General features: G+C 31.9%; 1 protein-coding gene across 1 annotated transcript in view; it reads right to left on the bottom strand.

Moving 5' to 3' along the window:
- Nucleotides 1-591: 591 nt before the first annotated feature.
- Nucleotides 592-21,544, bottom strand: part of LOC129231474 (enolase-phosphatase E1-like) — an 83,268-nt gene continuing 62,315 nt past the window's right edge. The window contains exons 7-10 of the mRNA XM_054865800.1: nt 18,225-18,337; nt 13,585-13,687; nt 7,863-10,762; nt 592-1,366 (exon numbers count right to left, since the gene is read on the bottom strand). Coding sequence (XP_054721775.1) covers nt 1,292-1,366; nt 7,863-10,762; nt 13,585-13,687; nt 18,225-18,337 — 3,191 coding nt within the window. The 3' untranslated portion in view covers nt 592-1,291. The remainder of the gene's footprint in view (nt 1,367-7,862; nt 10,763-13,584; nt 13,688-18,224; nt 18,338-21,544) is intronic.

The raw sequence follows: 21,544 nt of genomic DNA, 5'->3' as shown, positions 1-21,544 counted from the left end.
AAAAAGTGAAATTTTAGTTCGAAAAGTGTAAATGTCATCTAGTATTTTTAACAGGTTTCGTTTTTTTTTGGGGGGGGGGGGGGAGCTGAAAACCTGAGAAATACGAAAAATACCATCGTAATTTCAGCTTAATGGTCTATGTACTGTGTACAATGTATGAAATTATGAGAAAAATGGTTCCTCAAAACAGATGTTTAAAGATTGCGATAATATTGCATAAATACACTTTGGTGTGAAACAGCTAAAAATTAGTCAAAATACTACAAAAGGTTTCTATTTAAGCTATTGTTCATATAAACCAGCTTATAATTTTATTTTATGGGTATATTTTGTTTTAAACAGAGAAAAAAATTTCATATTTTAAAATGCGAATTTTTGTGAAATTTTCGATGTTTTTGGGAAGCTACTGATTTTATTACTTGATTTTTGTGAAAGTACCGAAAAACGGTAGCAAAATCAGCCTGTATTGGGCCCTGTAAAACCAATGAGTTAGTTTTCATATTTTTGCATCCCTTATCCCCTTTTATTAAAACTACAATACATTGCTCAAGCACCAATTTAGTTATATAGGACCAAACGCACAGAAATTTACAGTAAGATACATCAATGTTTTTGCTGCCTAAAAGTATTTTGTCTATTCATTATGCTGATATTTACTTCAAATTAAACACTGCCATGAAATGTAGTTTGAACTGGAAGCAATCATCGCAAACGATTTTCTGCAGAAAATGCATTAATAGCAAACATTGTTTGAAGGTGGCTAAAACAAACCTTACAAAAGCAAGATTTAAAATTTGGATGTTCTCACAACGGACATTTCAAATCTATGTAGAATTTTAATAATAATCCAAACATTTAAATCACAAATACACTTTTAGCAAAAGAATCCTTTCTATACAAAAGGAAATATTTTTTTTAAAATTTGTAACATGCAATAGAAAAATGTATGTGAAAATCTTAAATGTGATACTTATATAAAAATGATTTCCTTAATGCCACTTCAATTTTTTGTTTTTCTAATTTTACTATGAAGTCATCAGTTAACATTTCATAATATGTTACAGGTTAGGCCTTGGCATGCATAAAGATGTTAATGTAATACTTGCATGATAAAACATTATACAGATTTACTTCACTGAATAATCACGTGATAGACATTTACATAGTATTAAATTGCAAAAACACACAATCATAACATTAAAGTCAAAAGCAGCAGTCATTTCTTAACTGTACAGTTATACATTGCTGAGCTTATAGCATAATAGTTAAGTAAAAATTAGTTATCTTCTGTTTAAGTCATCTGAAGTTTTTGAAAGTTGTTCACCATATCCCATACTTTAGAGGACCGAGATGGCTTATTGGAAGCCTGAAAGAAAGATTTTAAGTTTTAAGAACAAGTTAAATAAAACTTAGTAATTGAAATTCATAACAACACCAAAAAATAAAAATATACAGAAAAAACTCAAATTTGAAAAAAAAAAAAAAAAAAAGAATTCATTAGATTCTTATAATGTAAATTGATATTAATAAGCAGTAAAGTTGTTTTTCCTTTAAGCCAGGACTTAGGCATAACTACATTACTGACAAACCTGGTAATGATGCCCACAAACTGCTGCTACATCCTAGTTATGGACTTGTCAGTCTGGAATAGTCAATAACCAAACTGGAGACCAAAGCTCAGCTTCAACGAGAGAACATCTACCTCAAGTTTGGTTAATGACTACTCCAGACTGATAAGTTCACAACAGAGATGAAACTGCAGTGTCTGAATGGTATAATTGGACTGTCAGTATTTGCATGTTAACCAATGTTGTTCAAGTAGAAAACACAGCTTCAAACAACATTTTTTAAAAGAAAAAGATTATGAAAAAAAAAAAAAAAAAACAAATATAAATGAATACATATAAAACAGAGAAAGAAATTCAACAGGTTGAAGTCACTATACAAAACAAACACAAAATGCTTGATTACAAAATTATTTATTTATATATTTTTTCAAAATATATATTTTTTATTTTTTGAAATAAGCATACATATAATTTAAAACTAATACTCTGCGAGTTGTTCATATTTTGGTTAAAATCTACAATTTTTGTGTGCGAAAGAAAAATAAAATAAAATGGAAAAAAACCCTAATAAAATAAAATTTTGAAAACAAAATAATACAAGAAAATAATTGAAAACCTAACCAGTGGCGGGTCTAATGGTACAGGGGCTGAGCGGCTGCGTGGAGCCTCAAAGTTGAACTAGAATCTAAAGCACAAATACGTTTAGGGTTAAATATCCCAAATTAAAAGTAAATGAATGAGATTTTGGAACATGCATTTTCTCGACTTATGTACATACACACCCAACTTATTATCTGCTGAAAGCGCCTGCCTTCCCCTAATTCCAAAACTTTTATTTGTTGATACTCTAAATATCTTATCCAAAAATGAAATTCAGAACTACTAGTAGAATTCTTCCATTTCAAGTATGCATTTCTTCTCTTCTATGAAATCTATTTTTTTCAAGAACTGGGGACCAATAGATAAAATTTGAAAATGTATTTAAAGCTCTTCTAGCCTGATCTTCTAGTGTTCATAAACAAAATTTTAAGTATCATTTCCTAATTATGTTTATATCTGTCATTTCTAATTTAATTTTAATAACTAAGATGTTCATTTGCGAGGCCTGTACAGAAAACGTCAGGCTCCTCACAAAATGTTTTTGAGGCCTACTCATATCAAATAGTTCATCTTGTTAAGGTTGGGATCGCTTTCAAACTTCAGGTTTGGTAAATGAGCCTGCTGTCCATATTACACATCGTTAAGAATCAGGATATTAAGCATACCAATTAACAGTATTGTCAATGCCGAATTTTTCACCAACACTGAAAATAACCTTGGGGGGTCATGGCGCAGACGGCGCCATTGCAGTTTTTAGGGGGGGGGTTTGAAGGCTATTTTTCTCATTTATAAGAGGGCTCTGGCATTTTTTGTATGGGGGGTCCACGATATTGAGGGAGTGCGCCCATGTCCTTATGGGGGCACCCCTGCTGAAAATTGAAGGGAAATCTTGCGAGATAAAAATGTTGAATAATGCCGTAATCAGTGAGAGAGAAAAATCTCAAATCTCCTCATTCATTCATAAAATATTTAAGGTTAAGAGCTTTATTAATAATTTAAAGTTTTAAAGTATACTGTAAATGGAATACTTTTTTCTCTGTTAAAATCATTCTTTTATCTAGAACAATTGTGAATTTAAATATTGTGAAGTAAACAAATAAAAATTAAATATGAGTAAGAGTGAAATATATTTTACAAAATAAAATGGGAGGTGAAATAATCAGTAATGTTGCCATTTTTGAGATTAAAAAAAGTATTTGATTACTTTATAAAAAATAAAGCAAGTTAAAAAATCATACAAAATACTTTAACGAAATATAATTTAATGTGTAACGGAACGGTATGAATCTTTTCATTGATTTAATTTTTCGTTAATAGTTTGTGACTACTATCTTGCTACTACTTTTTGTAACTTCAAGTTCGAGGACCTCAAAGTGTTGGGGCCCCAACTCTACTTGATCCGCCTCTGAACCTACCATACCTACAGTACCGTGCTAATCAAATGAGACAAGCTAAAAATTTTTTACAAATATTGTTCAACTGGTGTAGGTTAACTTACATGCACGGTACAGCAATCTAATATGAAATATGTCCTGTTCTAGCTTGAATGAGATCGTGTGGGCGGTTTGGCATGAATCCCTACTAGCAAAATTTCTTGCATCAACCTTGACAGATCTTGATATCATACTGACGGTGTCAATATTGACGTGTTTCATACTGCATAAAGCTTGCATAAAGATTAAAAAGCAATATTACAATAACAACACGTATGCAACATTGCATTCATCTTAAAATATCAATATTGATATTACCTTACAATAACAACATTGCATACATGTTGACGCCGTAAAGATGATATTGATTTCATGCTGTCACCGTCAAGGTAATTAGTACACAATAGAACAGGTGGACCTTCGTTGATGCTTGCGCATGCGCACAGTTCTTTCTACCCAGCGTCCCTCGCATTGCTGGCACATCGATTCAGTCGGGTTCAGAGGAGTTGCACGTGGCGTTGCATTTTTTAGGCTTGGTTAAGTTGGTTGCTTAGTTATTAGTGTGGAATAGTACTGTTTTAGGAATAACATGAATGACTGATATTTGCATTTGTTTATTAATATAGTACTAAACAAGTCATATCGCAGACGATGTGCAATCAATATTAGAAATGGCCGAAAATAACTTTTTTCGTCCCTAGACTTCGAAACAAAGGACATGAAGCCCAGAATTTCGTATTATCACTTCAATCTCACGAGTAAGATTAATTTTATTCAATGGTTATTTATGTTATTCTTTAAGATAAATTCATATGTTTTGTCCATGGGATATTTTCAATGCTGACATCCATTTGAAAATGTACTTTATTGTATTTATTTATTTATTTATTATTTTGCTATCTTTACTCTTAAATGTGCTATAAAACCTTCCGCAATTATTCCTAACTAGGCATTTTATGTCTTTATAGTACAATTAAAAGCATGAATTTAAAAAATAACTCAAGTATTACATAAAACGAAGAAAGTTTCATTTTTTAAATTAAATTGCGAGTACTATTAATATCTTTATATGAATTTCCGATCAGATGTCAGCTTTAAGAAAATATTCTTAGGCTAGAAAACTATCTTGAAGAATAACAGAAATAATTAAAGCATGAAGTTTAATTCTCAAGTTTAAAGTGAAAATAATACAAATAGATAAATGGATAAAACACCTTGCAAACGTGCTGATTTCATACTGTCATGTCAATGTATCCTGACATTTTCCTGTCATATCAATACGTATGCAATATTACAAAAGCAAGATCATCTTGCCTAGACCTTGATTTCATGCTGTCATGACAACATCTTGATATTATCCTGTCATATCAATACGTATGCAATATTACAAAAGCAGCATACCTTGATATTTTCCTGATATTATGCTGCATACACCTTGTCAGTCCATATTGTGGCAGCCTGCTAACAGCATAAATGGAGTAACATAACAATATTGAGGCAGCATTAATGCAAGATGATTTTTCTTGCATATCAACCTTTATGCAATGCTGAGGCAAGATATTTTGCTTACTGGGAATTACACTAAATTAGAGAATATATTTTTGATCTTGTTCTCACCAAACAAAACTTTTATTATTCTCAATCTTTTTTTTTTTTCTTTGTTGAGCAGGCCATTTTACTCTAACGTCTCTTTACAGTGCTCTACAAATATTTCACAGGAGAATTACCAAGGCAATCCAAAACTGTTAATTTCTGTTCATGAAATTTATTTTTTTGGAATTCTTCTTAAGAGATACCAACACCTGCCAACATTTGCATCATACTCATGATTGTATCTTCTTATTATTAGGCATAAATTTTTTTAGAGCTCATCATCATTTTTGGATGTAGTTTTCAGTGACATAGGAAGTTCTGTTTAGAGTTTGTGTGTCGGAGATTATATTGGAGATAGTGATCATAACAATATTAGATTATGGATGAAATTTGAAGTGCACAAAGATGAAAATGTGAAGTTTGTGCCCAATTTCAGACACACTGATTTTGTTGTACTTAGGCAGAGCTTGAAAGAGGTATTTTGGTCAGGATTGGACAATAGCAACGTACATCAACTGTGGACGGAAGTTAAGGAAAAAAATTGCAAAAACCGTTGGGGATTATGTTCTATTTAGGAGAAAAGGTGTTAGTTCTAAAATTTGGCCCATGTGGTTTTCCAGGGAGATAAAAAAAGCTCTAAATCATAAGCAAGCCGCTTTTTGACAGTTTAAAGAAACTGGTCAGAGTGCTGATATGCTCCAGTATTGTAAGGCAAGGCATAATTTTGAGTATTTGGTACGGATTCAGAAAAAGGAATTGGAGCAAAGGTTAGCAGATAAGATTGGTAGAAATCCTAAAAGGTTTTTTGCGTACGCTATTTCTGGGAAAGCTCGAAACAGTCAAATTGGGATATTGGTTTATGAGCATGGAAATTTAATTCAAAACAATGGGGATATTGCAAATGCTCTAAATAACTTTTTTTTTTCAGTGTGTTTGACTCTAACTGCATCTCAACAGTTGACACTATCAAGGCACAAGCTATTATACAGCTTGAGGATTTTATGTTTTCAGGGAGGAGGTTCTATTTCATTTGAAAAATATTAAAGCAACTAAAGCTTTGGGACCAGATAATATTTATCCAAAAATTTTAGTTGAATGTGCAAAGGGATTAGTGGATGTTATTTTAAATATTTTCAATGCTTCTTATAACTCAGGGACAGTGCCAGAGGACTGGAAGTTGGCTTACATAACACCGTTTTTCAAGAGAGGGTTTAAAGGAAATGCAGAAAGTTATAGAGCTGGTGAATTCCAGGAAAAAGGAGACATGACACTTGAATTTTAAAAATTAATCTTCTGCCACTTGCCATATAAGATTCTATTCAAAGAAATGAATTTCTTGAATCTTAATCTGTTTTTCCCAAATAGTTTAATATCTTTCAGAAAATCAAGTGGAAAATCAAGTTTTCTCTTTATGTTTTTACAGAGCAAAAAATCTCTGTTTTGTTACATACTGTAATTTGAATAAACTTATTATAGGTTATCTTTTATCTTTTGAATGTCTTTTTCGTAAGTAATTTCAAATTTCTTTTATTTCAACCATGAAATAGGTCCATTTCTGAGATGACAATTTGATGTCCTTCCGCTACCGAAATACTACATCTCAATTAGTTTACCAAGAACCTATGGGTTATAAAGACTAATGTCTTTTATGCAAAGCAGATTTTTATCCCTTTAGAAGGAGGCATAGTTGAAATTTTAGTAGATATTTAATTTATATGGTTTTTAATGGTAACGGAAGGATAAAAAAAAAATACAGTAACGGAAGGACATTTATCTAGAAGCTGACACAGGGTAATATTTAAGAATAACAGGGTAATATTAAGATAGTAGAAAACAAACTATTGTTTAAAGTTAGTAGTCACACTTAAAACATATATAAGTAATATTTCAACAAAAATTATAAGTGCTTTTATTTAAAAAATAAATTTTTATTTAAATTTAAAAAAATGATTTGTGATTTTATTTCTTCTATTTTATGTGATGAAAATCATGAAAACTACACTTAAAAATTCCTTCCCCTGAATATCATTTTGGTATAACATGTTTGTGATATGACAACCCAATTCAAGCAGAAACATTTTTTTATAAACTTGCGGTCCAACTGCATTATTGATTTATTATAGGCCCATGCAACAAACATTGAGGGATCACAAATTTTGTTCGCTGTAACAGGAATTTGGTTGTAATGGATGTAATGCAATGTAGCAGCAATTACATTGAGACTGAGAATTAATTTTGTTGAAACGAAAATTTCATTGTATTGGTGTTTTTTGTAACAGAATTTCACTGTAGTTAGAATTAAAACCAATAAGCTACACTCCTTGCATTATAACATCTTCAAACTTCATTTGTTCTCATATTTACTGTTAAGAAGTCAATAAGGTTCATACAGCTGTAAATCAGAATTTAACTTAATAAGACTTTTACATCTAACTCCATTCAAGTAACAGTAGCTCATTGCATGTGAAAAAGAAATCGATCAAAATCATATGAATTATGGTGATTTCTATTTAAACAGGTATTTGCACAAAAAGTATTGTAATTTAAATATTCTGCTTAACAACAAAATTATTTAATATATTAACTAAAACCATAAAATTAAAATAAATATAAAAGTCTAGTTCAAAAAAATATTCTTTTTTTCTTTAATTTTGAAAAGAGTACTTACATCCATGAATGAATTTGGAGAGCCACCTAAAAGAAGTCTTTCACGTTGTTCTCTTAGTTCACGACGCTGTTGGGCTAGTTGTAACCAAGAAGGAGCATGTGCATCTTTATTTCCAAGAATTTCTTGATTTTCTTTAACCCCTCCTAAGCTAGTAAAACTACCATTCATTGATGTCATTTGGGTCGATGTGCAAACAGAACTTGTTTTATGAAGAACCTCATCTTTTATAGATGGTGGAGGGGTGCTTTCATTGCTGGATTCATATTGGGAACTTTTAGATGAGCCTCGTCGCTCAGTATCAGGTGGCAAAGTGACTGGAAGATCAGGAACACTGGCTAATCTTTGACGTGGATGTACAGTTTCACTAATATTTGAAGAATCAGTGGCAGTTACTTTAGCAGGTAGTTCCTTCCGTATCAAGTTCATTTCTTTTAATGGTGACACAGCTCGAGGAGCTACTTTGTCTTTTTCACAGAAAGACTTAGACTTTTTCTTTAAGTCCGGTTTCATGATATGTGGTTTTGAAATTTCAGAGATTTTAATCACTGTACTATTGTGAGAGATGCTTATCATTTCACTACTTTCCTCCCCTTTCTCTGTAGTCGTTAAATTGCTAGCTGTATCAGAAATACATTTATCACTTTTCTCTTCATTCTTTTCTTTATCACAATGCTTTTGTTTTATAGAGCGCCTAGCAAATACTCTAAGAAGTTCAGGTTCAGGATCATCAGATAAAACAGCTGGACTCTCCTTTGGAGATTTCCAATTAGAGTTATCTTGATTTTTAATAGAATTAGATTGGTCTAGGTTTAATTGATCCTTATTTTCATTTCCTATAAAGTGAAGCTTCTGCATTTCATTCACTGGTGACACACTATTTTCAGACACCAATGGGCTGCTTTCATCATTTTCCACAGAATATGGAGTAGAATGAGGAGATACAGATGGCTGAATTTTAATTTCCCATTTAGCAGTGTTTTCAACAATCCTTTTTTCATCTTTAGTAGCTTTCATTTCAGTTTGAGATAACTTAGAAGATTGCATTTGAAATTTTACTTCTGAAGAAGTATTTTTTACTTCCTTCAAGACATTGGAATCAGACAAAGTTTTTTCTTTAATCTCTGGTTTAGGAACTGTTTTATGTATTCGAATTTGAACAGGATATTGAACATTTTCAGTCTTGGTTATTTTCTTAGCAATTGCACAATCCCCTTCTCTTTTACTTTCTGTTGTCAAGGCCCCAGAAAAGGAATGTCGATTATTTGATTTATCTAATTCTTTGTTTTTAGTAGTTACTTTACGATCAGAAAGTTTTCTTTCAATTGACACAGCTGTATTCTTTTTAGCAATATCAGGACTTTCTTTATTAGCAAAAGAAATTGGTTGATATTTTCGTTCTTTCATTCTTTGGCTGAAAGGAACAATTTCAACTGAAACTCGCTTCTGTGAATTTAATGTTTTTGTGTGAGATGAACTAGAATTAACCTCAGGTAAGTGAGATTTTAAGGAAGGTTTGAAATTTTTCTCTTTTGCATGCACTTTATCTTGATTTAATTTTTCAGACAGCTTCGGTATCTGTGAATCTACAGCTTCTGACTTAATGCTTTTAATACTATCTTTTCTATGAGAGCTCTGCTTAGGTTTTGAATTGACAGAAATTGTAATTTTGTCTTCCATCAATTTATTATCACAAAGCGTTGATGTGGAGCTCACAGTGACATCAGTAATAGGTGTTGTGGATGTTGAAATGCCTACAGCACTTATAAAATGCTCAGATAAACTTTTTCTTGTATCACTAGTTCTATCCCCAGGTGTCTGAACTGATATTCCACTTTTGTCCTCTACAGTTGCAAAGTTATGAGTTTCAGTGACTAGCATATCTTTTAAATCACTGTCAAAAGAAGAATGATGAGAAATAAATATGCGACTTTCTTCCAGTCCTGTTTTTAATGATTTGTTGCTCATTATACTTTCCTCTTCAAGACAATGAGATAAATTCTCTTCTTGTCTCTCTATTGCAGTTTCCTTTGTTAAGTCGGGTTCAACTTCTTGTTTCATGTCTTTTCGTATTGGCTTTAAAATGAATTCACTATCTACATCCAACTTTTCAGCAACAGTAGCTTTTTTCATGGTATCCACAAAACATTCTTTAGTGATTGCCTTAAGTTCATCTTGTTTGGTAACGACTCTATGTTCATACATTTTCCTTTCAATATTTTGCTCAGTTTCCTGAATACATTCACTTTTTTGTTTCACAGAGAACTTTTCTTCTTCACGAATGTCAGGTTTGTTAATTGAGTTGGTTTCATGCATATAGTTAGTGTTTCTAGACTCTGACTTACTTTCATCCTGCTTTTGTGTGCTTTCAGAAGTTTTAAAAGTGTCTGATTGCTCTATGTTTTTTACAAGAGATGAAACACTAATATTTGTCTCACTTTGATTAAAACCTAAATTATCAACAATATCACTTTTTTCTTCTTGAAGGCTATTTTTAACTAGTTTAAAACTTTCTAAGGGATCAGGTTCATCATGGCACTTATTTGAAAAGTTTTGTGTCAATCCACTCATTCTGCAAGAAGCATTCTGTGTTAGGTATTCTGAAACATTTTCTGCTTTATGTGTGTACGTGACTTCCACTTCCTGTTTACTCACAATGTTAGGAGTTGGAGCTTTAAGGCCATTGTGAAATGCTTCACTGAAGGTTTTGGCATCTGCGCTTCGTTTACTTGCTATTGCATGAGAAGTTTCTGAAAACAAATCCTCATTTATCTGTTCCACTTTGCTTTCTTTAGAAATGGCAGTAATTTCCTTGCATGTATATGAAGACTCCATATGAGAGGATAGGTGAAACTCTGACTGTCCTGAATCAGATGACTCTTTTATGAAAGTAGATGAATATTCTGAAAAAAATGTGAAACAAGATTAATACCTTGATATAAAAACAAAGAAGAAAGAATTGCGTTAGATGCACTTATTAAAGTAGAAATTAAAGAAAAGAAACCTTAAGAAAATTCTAATTTTACAGATCCCTCATATTAATACAGACAGAATGAATTATTAACATAAATACAAAAGTGACAATCAGAAACAAACAAATTCAGGGTCTAGCTAGGCAGTTCATAGTTGATTTACCAGTGCTAATGAATACCAAACTCTTAACTTTCTTATGCTCTTTTATCTTAAGGTATGTTCTCTAATTCCTTTCTCTTCTAAGGCAGGTTAGCAAGGAGGTTAGCAAGTTATTGGGATCTTCCCTCTTGCTAGACAGAAAGGGCCTTGTGAACTTTAGGACCAATCCCCCCCCCTTGATAAAGTGTTGGTCCTGGGTTCATCTTTTTCATTTTCCATTTTGATGTTCTCGCTTTTTCATTTGTATTTTGACTGTTTGTATTTTGACTGTTGTGTGAAAGGCCGTGGAAGGCTAATTATCGGAACTTGTTTTCCTAATTAGTCGAGGAGAAACCTCCTGCTTTTAGTTTTAGGTTTGAGCTCTAGTTTATTGTTTTTAGCTTAGCAAGTGGTGCGTTTGCCCATTGTTACTCTATATTACATGTACTGGAGCTTAAACATTCTCTTCTAGTTCATAGTTAAAATTTTGGTCTTTTGACCATAACTAATGAATCCTCCACGGCTGATGAGCTCTGGATTCACTCTTTATCTATTCCTACTTAATTGCTGTTTGCATTTTTCCTTTTTATCATCATTTGTTATTTATAATTTGTTTAATATTTGTAATTCTGTTTGCTTAATTTTATTTTTACTTGGCTTTTTAGTTTTGCTGCGTTGCCCATCTATGGGCTCTTGGTGTGGTCTTTTCAATATTTTTCACTTTTATTATTATTATATATATATATATATATATATATATATATATATATATATATATATATATATATATATATATTATAATTATTATTATTATTTAAGCTTTATTGTTGAGCATGCGCCACTTTACATAACTTTTATTTTCGAAGTAGACTGTGCTTAGCCAAGCAACGCAGCTTACATCTAATAAATACATAAATATATTGAAAGTTACGAAAATACCAAACAAACCCCTCAATTTTAATGAGGATTTTTTTTATAAAGCTTTTTAAATTTTGCATTTTTAATATTTTTTTCAAAAATGGAACTCATGTTTTCAGCAAATTAATGGTATGCAATGGGTGCTAATTTTAGCTCTTTATTAACAAACCTTTTTCGATTATACTATGAAAGAAAGTTTTCCAGTGATAATGCCATCTCTGCACCTCATTCAAAACAATCATTTTTTAACTAAAATGCGTGCACACCCTTTAAAAAATTCTGAGTTTTAAAATATTTTGCCAAATACACATAAAAAGAGACATTAAATTACATTAACAGTAGCTTTTGAATGTAAAATAATCCACCAACTGTTATTTATCCCCAAGCTTGCCAAACGACCCTTTGCGTTGCACAAGTGCAATCGGTTAATAATGTATCAATGCCTCCAAAAAATAATAATAATAATAATAATAATAATAATAAAAATTGGGATATTGCCAACGAAAAGCATTTTGATACAGCTTCAGCATAATATGGGTTAAATATTTGCAATGTTTGGTGCAACAAGTAGCAGCAAACTTAAAATTCTGAAAAGTTTTAGAGCTATTCAGAAAACCCAAAGAATAAATCTATTATCAATCTTTTGCTCCTGTTTCTTTGTGGCTAAACTCCTAGATTCTTCTGTTCATTGATAATAAGATTGTAGTTGAAAATTATTGTAAGCTATTTGATTCATATTGGCTATCTTTATAAAAAAAATATGAGATTTAGAGGAATGCAAGATGGGGAACTTTGATCTTTTTAAGGTATGTCCGTAAAGGTCAGGGCTCGATTAACATATTAGGAGGCCCAGGGCCAAACACCTTCTCTGAGGCACTCCTGTATGCAAACCTTACATTTTTAGCCATTAGCAAAAATAGCTCTAGGCATTTGGAAACCTCTGAAAAGTGGGAGCTCTAGGCTACGGCCTACTTGGCGTATTCAGTAATCAGGCCCTGCTAATGGTAATCAGAGAGAACAGCCAGCAAAGAGATTTTTATTGAGTGGGATTTACGAAAAATTGGAGGAATCGAATCCTAACGCAAACCCTGTCTAGAAAAAGGAAAATTTTGCTCTCACATCTCATCATTACTCAGCCGATTAGTGAGTAAAGTGAACTCTGATTGATTAGCGATTCCAATCTTTCTATTGAAAACATTCAAACGATAATCCTGCTCTCAGGCCTTTCCATGCAACAAAAGGAAAATCCTAGTTTTCTACCTAGCCAATATTCCTTCAGCAATAAAGCTATATCCATGGCTAAGTTCGATTAAAAAATTGGTCATATTTTTAAGCAATCTATAGAAGAGTGGAAATTTGTTTCAGAATTCTATCAGTGTACAATTGTACTGATTTTCCTTGAAAACTAGCCGCGTCATAAAATACAAATTCATAAAGCATAATCCATTATTAAAAGCATAAATAATCATATTTGAATTTTTTTTGACACATGAACATATTTAAGGTGCAGTAAATAGTTTATGATACATCTTGTAATGATAGGTACACATTTAACTTTCATCACAAACTCTTCTTTATTGCACATCTTTAATTTAATGATAATTATAACTAGTATTCAAGATTTTAAATGAAAGGAAAAAATATTTTTGAAAAATTAATGTAAAAACCAATGGATTAAATTTAATTAAAAAATTACCAGCTTTAATGGTTTCAGCAGTATTGAATTCAGAAAAGCTTTTAGTGTGATCTTCTGTGACTTCGGGTGTTGAGGGAAGAGGGTTAACTTTTGCTGCAGCAATCTGAAACATGAAAAGTGACTGTTGTAAAAGCTAAGAAGGTTTACTTTCTCTTACTAAAATTAAAGAATTTCTTTTAATGAGAAAATTTTTCACTTCATTTGCATACGCCATTTTGAGTAATCAGTGAGACACAAGCACAGTATCTATGAATTTGTGCATGCAAATTTACATACCCTTGTTAATGTCAAGTCTTTTACAGACATTTTTCTCTGGTAAATATTTTTTTCTCAGGAAAGGGTAAGGCTATTTCATAATAGAAATATGTATTCATTATTTAGGTTGTGGAGAAGTTACTCTACATTTAAGACACTTTTGCAATAGGGTTGGCACATTTTGCCATAGGTGGGAAAAAAACTGGTAAAAATTATCCCCGCAAAAATACTTTTTTCCACTTTTTGCCAAATCAGTAAAAATGCAAATTATTTATTTTCAGAGGAATGTAACTATTTTTACTTTTACCAAGATTAACTTTGGCAATAAATAATACATTGCTTTATGGTTTTTTAAAAAATATTTTTACTTAGAATAGTCAATGCATTATTGAAACAGTAATCTAAATGCAAGTGCTATTCAGTGTGTATTGATTTAATGAAATGCTCAAGAGAAAGAGGGAGAATAACTCACTGGCTTTGGTTATAAGGTTGAAAATACTGAAGAACAGCTGTAACTGTTAAACAATTAAACTTTACGTTTCAGTTTATTTTTAACAGTAGTAATACCAACTTTGCCATGCTTACAGAACAATAGAAAATTAATTTTTTAAATGTAGTCATGTTGTTTTTAAAATATTTATTAGTTGCTTGAATGTTCAACCATAGGTTTACATGTTTTTAGTACATGCACATGTACGTGTGTCCTTCACACCATATAACTAAAAGATAACATGACTTACTACAACAACTTAGGAGATTGAAAAATAACTTTTTACTTCATGGATCCCTCTACATTATATAAATTTATTTGCAAAACAGATTAGGTTTTTATCAAACATGTGATTTTAAGTACTTTTAATGAATTCAGTGATCAAAGTACTGTACGTAGAGAGAGAAAAAAAAGAAGGGAGAAGGGGGGGGGGGACTGGATGAATTAAACATGTCTGTTAATTTTATGCATCCATTTAAAATAATTGGATCTACAGACACAAAAATCCATAGATTCACTTGCAGTGTAGTAAAAAAAACTGATGTGTTTGTTCACAATCACGCAATTTCAGTATTTTGCACCCTTTTTGGGTAACATGTCTCATATATTTTAATTGATTATCCTCGAAAAATATTTAGAAGTTTTAATAATGCAATTCATATTAATGAAATTTCTAATTAATATTCTGATTTGAAGTCTGAATTGTATTATGCACAAAATAATTCCGTATTTTAGTGCATTGCTTGAAGTCTAGCCAATTTTCCTAGCTTTTGCCATTTTGACCGTTTTTTTCCAGTTTTTGCCCTTTATATTTGGCACTGTCCCGGCAAATATACCATTTTGCCAGCAAAGTGCCCAACCCTATTTTGCAATGAATTGGTCATTGATGATAAACCAAAAAAGATTCAAACAGCTTCATAGTAGAGTTGTTGAGTAATATGGAGAAGAAAATGCAGTTGAAGAATATTTTTACAACAACAAATGTTAAGCATAATCAGGATGAGAAGTATCATGTAACAGTTGTCAGGAATGTCCAATGACATTGATTTTCTCTTGAGTTTTGGTCAAATCCTCGAAACCAGAGAGAACAGAGTTCTTGAATATGCAAGTTTAAAGAAGATGCAACAAAACAAGACAAAGCACCACAATTTAGCATCATTACTATCTTTAAACTTCACATGCTGAAGTAATCATTAAGTTTCAACTAGAATCAAAATCTAGAAATGGTAGTAATTTATCTGTAGCACTAACAAGGTTTATATTTTACATGTATAGATTGCTAAACTACATTTATATTAGCAAGACATCTTTGGCACAATAGTTACTTATAAAAACAAAACTTTTGTATTTGTGTACATTGCCGCCATTCGGTTCATTTGTTTGGCAGGGGGCTTTCTGAAACATGCAGCTGTAGACTAGCTTTAGTGATTCTTCAGGGATGCATTAATTTCAATAAAAGCCAAGTACTGCTCTCCTCCAGAAAACTTCAGAATCAGCATCCTAAAAATGTGATTTTAGGCTTTGTTTTATAAAAAGAGGGGCGGCAGGTTCCTTTCCATTACATTTTTCGCTGGAGTTTGATACAAAAACATTTCTAAACACAAAGATTTTATGCCATCCTTGTTGACATGAAGTAAAGAGAAGGGGGGGGGGGGGGTCGAGGCTCTCTCCTGAAAGTTTTTTGAAATTGAAGTTTAAAAAAGCAGTTTTAAGTTATTTATGGAGACTTCATGCCAGAGGGTAGGTATTGACAGATCTCTGGCGGACAGTGACCATGAAAAATGATTCAATTTGGGCAGTCCAGATCATGGGCGCATCCAGACGGGGGCGGGGGGGGGGGCGACTTAAGTGCAACTGCTTTCATGTATACTCAATGCAATGCATTTTTTTATTCTGAAAAAATGACAAATGCATAATTACATGGTTTCTAGAATATAGTGAGGGGGAATTGAACGCCCTGATCACCTGAATAAGGGGTCTGCCTCCTTCCCTTTTGAGCTGGATACGCTCTTGATCCAGATGGTATTCAATACTACCGCCATGATATAAGAACAATTCCAGACATTCAAATGAGCCCTCATATGAGTGAAGACTAAATCATGGTTAGGGCAAATTTTCCGATCAAGGAAAGGCATATTTATTTATATACACAAAAAAGAACACTGCATTCTTAAAGATCAAGTTGGAAAATACAGCTAACTGTTAAGTGGGAAAACTTATACTTTTAGGTAGGATAATGTTGCACAATCCATGTATCAAAGCTAACAAAATGATCGTTCTCACAGCAGAAAATTACTCATCCTACCACGACCTTGTTCACCAGACTTGAACCCTATAGAAAACCTTTGAGGATTATGACTGGAGCAGTTTATCTTATAAGGAGACAATTTTAAAATGTTAGAAAACTTAAAAGTGCAATTCTCAAAACCTATAAAGATGTATCCTGTAATATGCAGTTGTACTTGATTCTAACTGTTTCTGATTGTACTTTCAAGTCTGCTAGACGCCAAGGTGACTCTATAAAATGTACAACATGATTTATGCTTTTTTGCTTTCAACACAAAGCTTTATGTCTTGTAATTATAATTCATAATTTTTCACTTTTTCAAGAAGTTCTATGAAAATTTGTAATTACAGAAATAAAAACAAATGTTTCTCAACTATTAATAAAGTTATTACATTTTTTAACACGTAATTTACTTTTATTCAATTCTTGCTCTTTATGAGACAATTTGGTTGTGTCTTAAAAATATGTATAGGAGTATAGAATAATACACAGTACAACAAAATAAGAAGTTATTGTTTCAAATACATAAGCCTACCTTAAATGAAATGTCATAAAAAAGTTGAGTGTTCTAGGCAAAGGTCATAAAGTAGTCCAGAAAATAGGACCCCTTATAGTTTCTGGATGATAAAATCAGTTTCATCATCCGGAAGTCACGTCATGCTAACATCTTAAAATCTTTCTAAAAGTCTTAGGAAAGGGATACCGAAAGGATAGCTACAGGAGTTAATTTTAGGACAAAGTAATGACAGGTTATCCAACATCTAGTGGAAGTAAGAACACCTTGAAGGCAATGTAGGCAGGATTTTTAAAGGATATCAAAAAACAGTTCCGGGCTATGCAAAGGGGCATATAGTTTTAAGCAAGCTTTTGATCATCATTTGGAATGGGCTACATAATAAGGATCAGTCTACGAGGGCTCAGAGCCTAAAAGTGCTCTTCAATTGTGCTTACTAACTTTCACTGACACATCTACACAAAGGGTTTATGTAATTATGAATAATGAGTCCTTTTGACATGGTTTAAATTTTTTTTTGGTAATTTATCTATTCCTTTTTTGATTGAAGTAAATATATTTAAATAATAGCAGCATTATTTTAAGTTCAGTTACAATATGTACATAAAAGTACTTAAATGTGAATTCTAATGTGAAAGGATGTCAATAAAAAAAACATAGTCAATCATTGGATTTGAGCTTCTTTACTGTACTTTATTTCTTTTGTTTAAAGTTCCATGCTCTTTCATAACATTTAGGGGAAGAGAAGCAAGTAAAATACTTAAACAAAGCTAAAAATATACAAACAGGTTTTAGATTCATACTTGGATATCCCTCACTGCAATGAAGCTCATAGACAGTATGAGGCAACTCAACAACACTTAAATTAAATAACCTAATATAAATATAAATAATTCAATTTTTCTCTTCAAAAAGAAATCAATTCCAATAACATTGATTCTTATAACTTTCTTTGAATTCGACAAAAAAAAAAAAACCATAAATTCAGTTATACAATGTAAATTGATCCACATTTGGCCCAAAGCTAGCGATATGATAGACAAAATGATCAAACAAGGAAAATATTTTTAAGCACAAAGAAATTTATAAAATACCTGATTCATGCGTCTTCTTGGAAGACCATATGTTCGCTTGGGACGAACGGCAATTTTATGATGTGCGGCATTATGATTTAGGGGCACAGACTGACTGAGTTCTGGTTCACCTTCTAAAACAAAAACATGCACCTTTTACATTTTACTTTCTTAGCATTAAAATATTTTTGTACATAAATATTGCTTTAACAAGTGATTAATATATATATATATATATTAAAACCATTAAAATTTGCCAGTTATGCATTTTAATTTTGCATAATTAATCTAAGTTTTTTTCATATTTTAAAACTGAGCAATACATACAAACTACTTTCTTCACTATTTTGCAATAAATTTGCTGTTACAAGTTTTCTAAGTTCTTTCACATCTGAGCAGGTTAAATCTTATCATGTATAAAATTATGTGCTGTTATTATGTTCAAATACATTGCTATTACTATATTTTCACCAAGCTATATGAATCTATGCAAATAGAAATATAGTTCTATTACAAGTAGAGTAGTACCTCTTTTAAAGGACACAAAAGGGGACACCTCTATTTAGTGGATGTTTTTTCTAATCCCAATCCTTTTGAATATGGGAGTGGAAGTAATTTCTGCCACTCATTAAGGGTCACATAGAAAAATTATAAAAATTAATGTGTAAATGCATAAGAAATATTGAATTAATCGGAAAGGTTTACTTTGTCTAAAAATTTACTCTTGACATTAATACGCATAAATAAAAAAAATGTGTTGGCTGAAATGCTGTATGAGATGATCTTTGGTGATGCTACAGAGAGGAGAGGTCCAGAGGCCCTACCTCATAAAATTTTCAAAATTGAAGTCTTAAAATTTTCATTTTAAGAATGCCACCATTGTAAGGTAATGCCAGTACAGGAATTCAAGGAATTTCCTCGGAAATATTTCAACTTGAAGTCCAGAAAAATGCAGTTGTTGGACATCTTTGATGACGTTGTGAGAAAAGATGGGATTCAAAGTCCATCTAAGAATTTCTCAAAATCAATGTTTCAAAAATGCAATTTTGGATGATCTTTGGTGATATTGGGGAGAAAAGAAGCTTGGGGGCCTTCCCCCAGAAACGCTTCAAGATCTGTCTTACAAACGTGTTTACAAGTCATCTTTGGTATCATTAAGGAAAAGAGTTGGGTTCCAAAAGCGAAATTTGATGCAATTTTTGATGATGCTAGAAAAAAGGGGTACAGAGGTCTTCCAGAAATTTTTTGAAATTCTTTCTTAAGCGCAATTGTAGGCCATCTTTGATGACATTATGGGAAAAAATGAAACTTGGGCAACTTCCCCAGAAATGTTCAAAATTGTAGTTCCAAAAACTTAATTTCCAACTACATCTTTGGTGTTGTTAGATGGGGAGGTTTGGCGATGTAATATGTGTTTCATTGGAATAAGAGAGAAAATTGATGCACGTTAAATGACTCACAGAGGAAGATTATGAAATCTTAAACTTCAAATGAAGATTTTGAAAGAGCAAAATGCAGGAGTTTGAAGGGATCTTCAAAAAATGTTCCAAAATGAAGGAGTTTTGAAGGAGCATACAAACCCTGATTTATATTTCTTAATAAGCTAAAGTCAAAATTTTGGTCAATATCGAGCACATTTACAAAATGGGATGAATACTGTACATTACCCAAAATTCCCTTACATGCTTAATTGGCAGTTTAGTACAGTTTTGACCGTCGAATTATTTTCTAAATATTTTAAAATGTTTTGTACAAAGCAAAACACTGGTAGTCTCATTTAGCATATTTAGTGATGCTTCCCTGCATTAGAACTCCCAATTTAAGTATATGAATCAGAATTTAAGCTGATGAATTTCAATTTACAGTGAGTGGCCAAATTATTAGGGACACTTCTCAAATTCTGTTATTTTCAAGTTTAAGCTCACTTTTTGGCGAAATAAATCAAACCATTTTTTTTTTTAATATTCTGAATTGCTGCTGGTAACATTATTATTGTTTTTTAGAAGTGGCAACACTACCTATCTACATTATTTTACAATATTTGAGGTTATTACAGTTTTAGTCTCTAGTGAGAAAAAACTGTTGTTGTCATGAGGTTAAATTAAGTATTCTAGAATTATTTCTTCGAAAGTTTGGCATCGGTTATAGTTAATATGTAATTAACATTTATTAATAAAGCAATGTTACTACAGTTTGCGATTAAATTTCAATATTTGATTCATATTGTTGCTTGATATTGTCAAAACTTTTTTAAAGAATGGACAAGGCTTCAAACGCGTCTCCTAGAAAGTGTAAGGAAGTACAAGCATTGCTACTTCCCTCCACACATGCCCCCCATTGCCCAAAACGTGCCACTGGAAGTGGAGGACTTAGAAAAATGTGACAGAAAACACACAATCAGTGCTTGTACCAGCCACAGATAGTGATATTTCGCTCAAAAATAGCAAAAGGAGTGTAGTTTGTCTTACTTATGAATGAACAGGACATTGAAGTTTCCACCAGGACTGTTCGGAGGTAATTGGTTGAAGAGTAAAAAAAAAACCATGCCACAACCGAGTCTGAGAAAAAGCTTATACAGTGGGCAAAACAAAAAAAAAAAAAAAAAAAAAGACTGTTGAGAACTGGAATGGTGTAAGTACTATTTGTAGGTAGTGTTATTACAAATAATGTTATTATTCTGATTAGTTTAATGTTTTATAGGCATGCTTCTCTGACGAGACCACTTTTAGCATTTTGGTCGAAAAAAGTTTCTTTCACCAGTGCCCCCCAGGCGGTGTGTGGCTATACCTGGTGGATCTATTCCATCAAGAATGTTTTCTAGAGAGAGTTAAATAGCCCCAAAAAACACATATCCCTGATTCTACGGCCGGCACAAGGAGCAGTGATGCGTTTTCTGTCACATTTGTCTACTCGATCTGCTTTCAGTGAATTGTTTTGGTCAATTTTAATCCTTTGATGTGTGCAACTACTGACTTAGAAACACCTGTTAATTTTGCATTAGCTTTCTAGAAGTGTAAGGAGGGGAGGAGTAATGCTTTTATTTCCCTACATTTTCTAGGGCAGGTATCTGAAGTCTTGCCCATTCTTTAAAAAAAAAAAAAAAAAAAAAAAAAAAAAAAAAATTGACACTATCAAACAATTATATAAATCAAATATTGAAATTTAATTGCAAAATGTAGCAACATTGCATTATTAATAAGTGTTACTTACATAGTGACTGTAGAACACACCAACACTTTCGAAGAATTAATTCTAGAATACTTTATACAACCTCATGACAACAGCAGTTTTTCTCACTAGACTCAAACTGGAATAACCTCAAATATTTGTAAACTGAAGCA

The sequence above is a fragment of the Uloborus diversus genome, chromosome 10 (genome assembly GCF_026930045.1).
Source record: "Uloborus diversus isolate 005 chromosome 10, Udiv.v.3.1, whole genome shotgun sequence".
NCBI classification, from domain to species: domain Eukaryota; kingdom Metazoa; phylum Arthropoda; class Arachnida; order Araneae; family Uloboridae; genus Uloborus; species Uloborus diversus.
The sequence above is the reverse complement of the archived record's forward strand: the minus strand, read 5'-3'. Positions and strand labels throughout refer to the sequence as shown.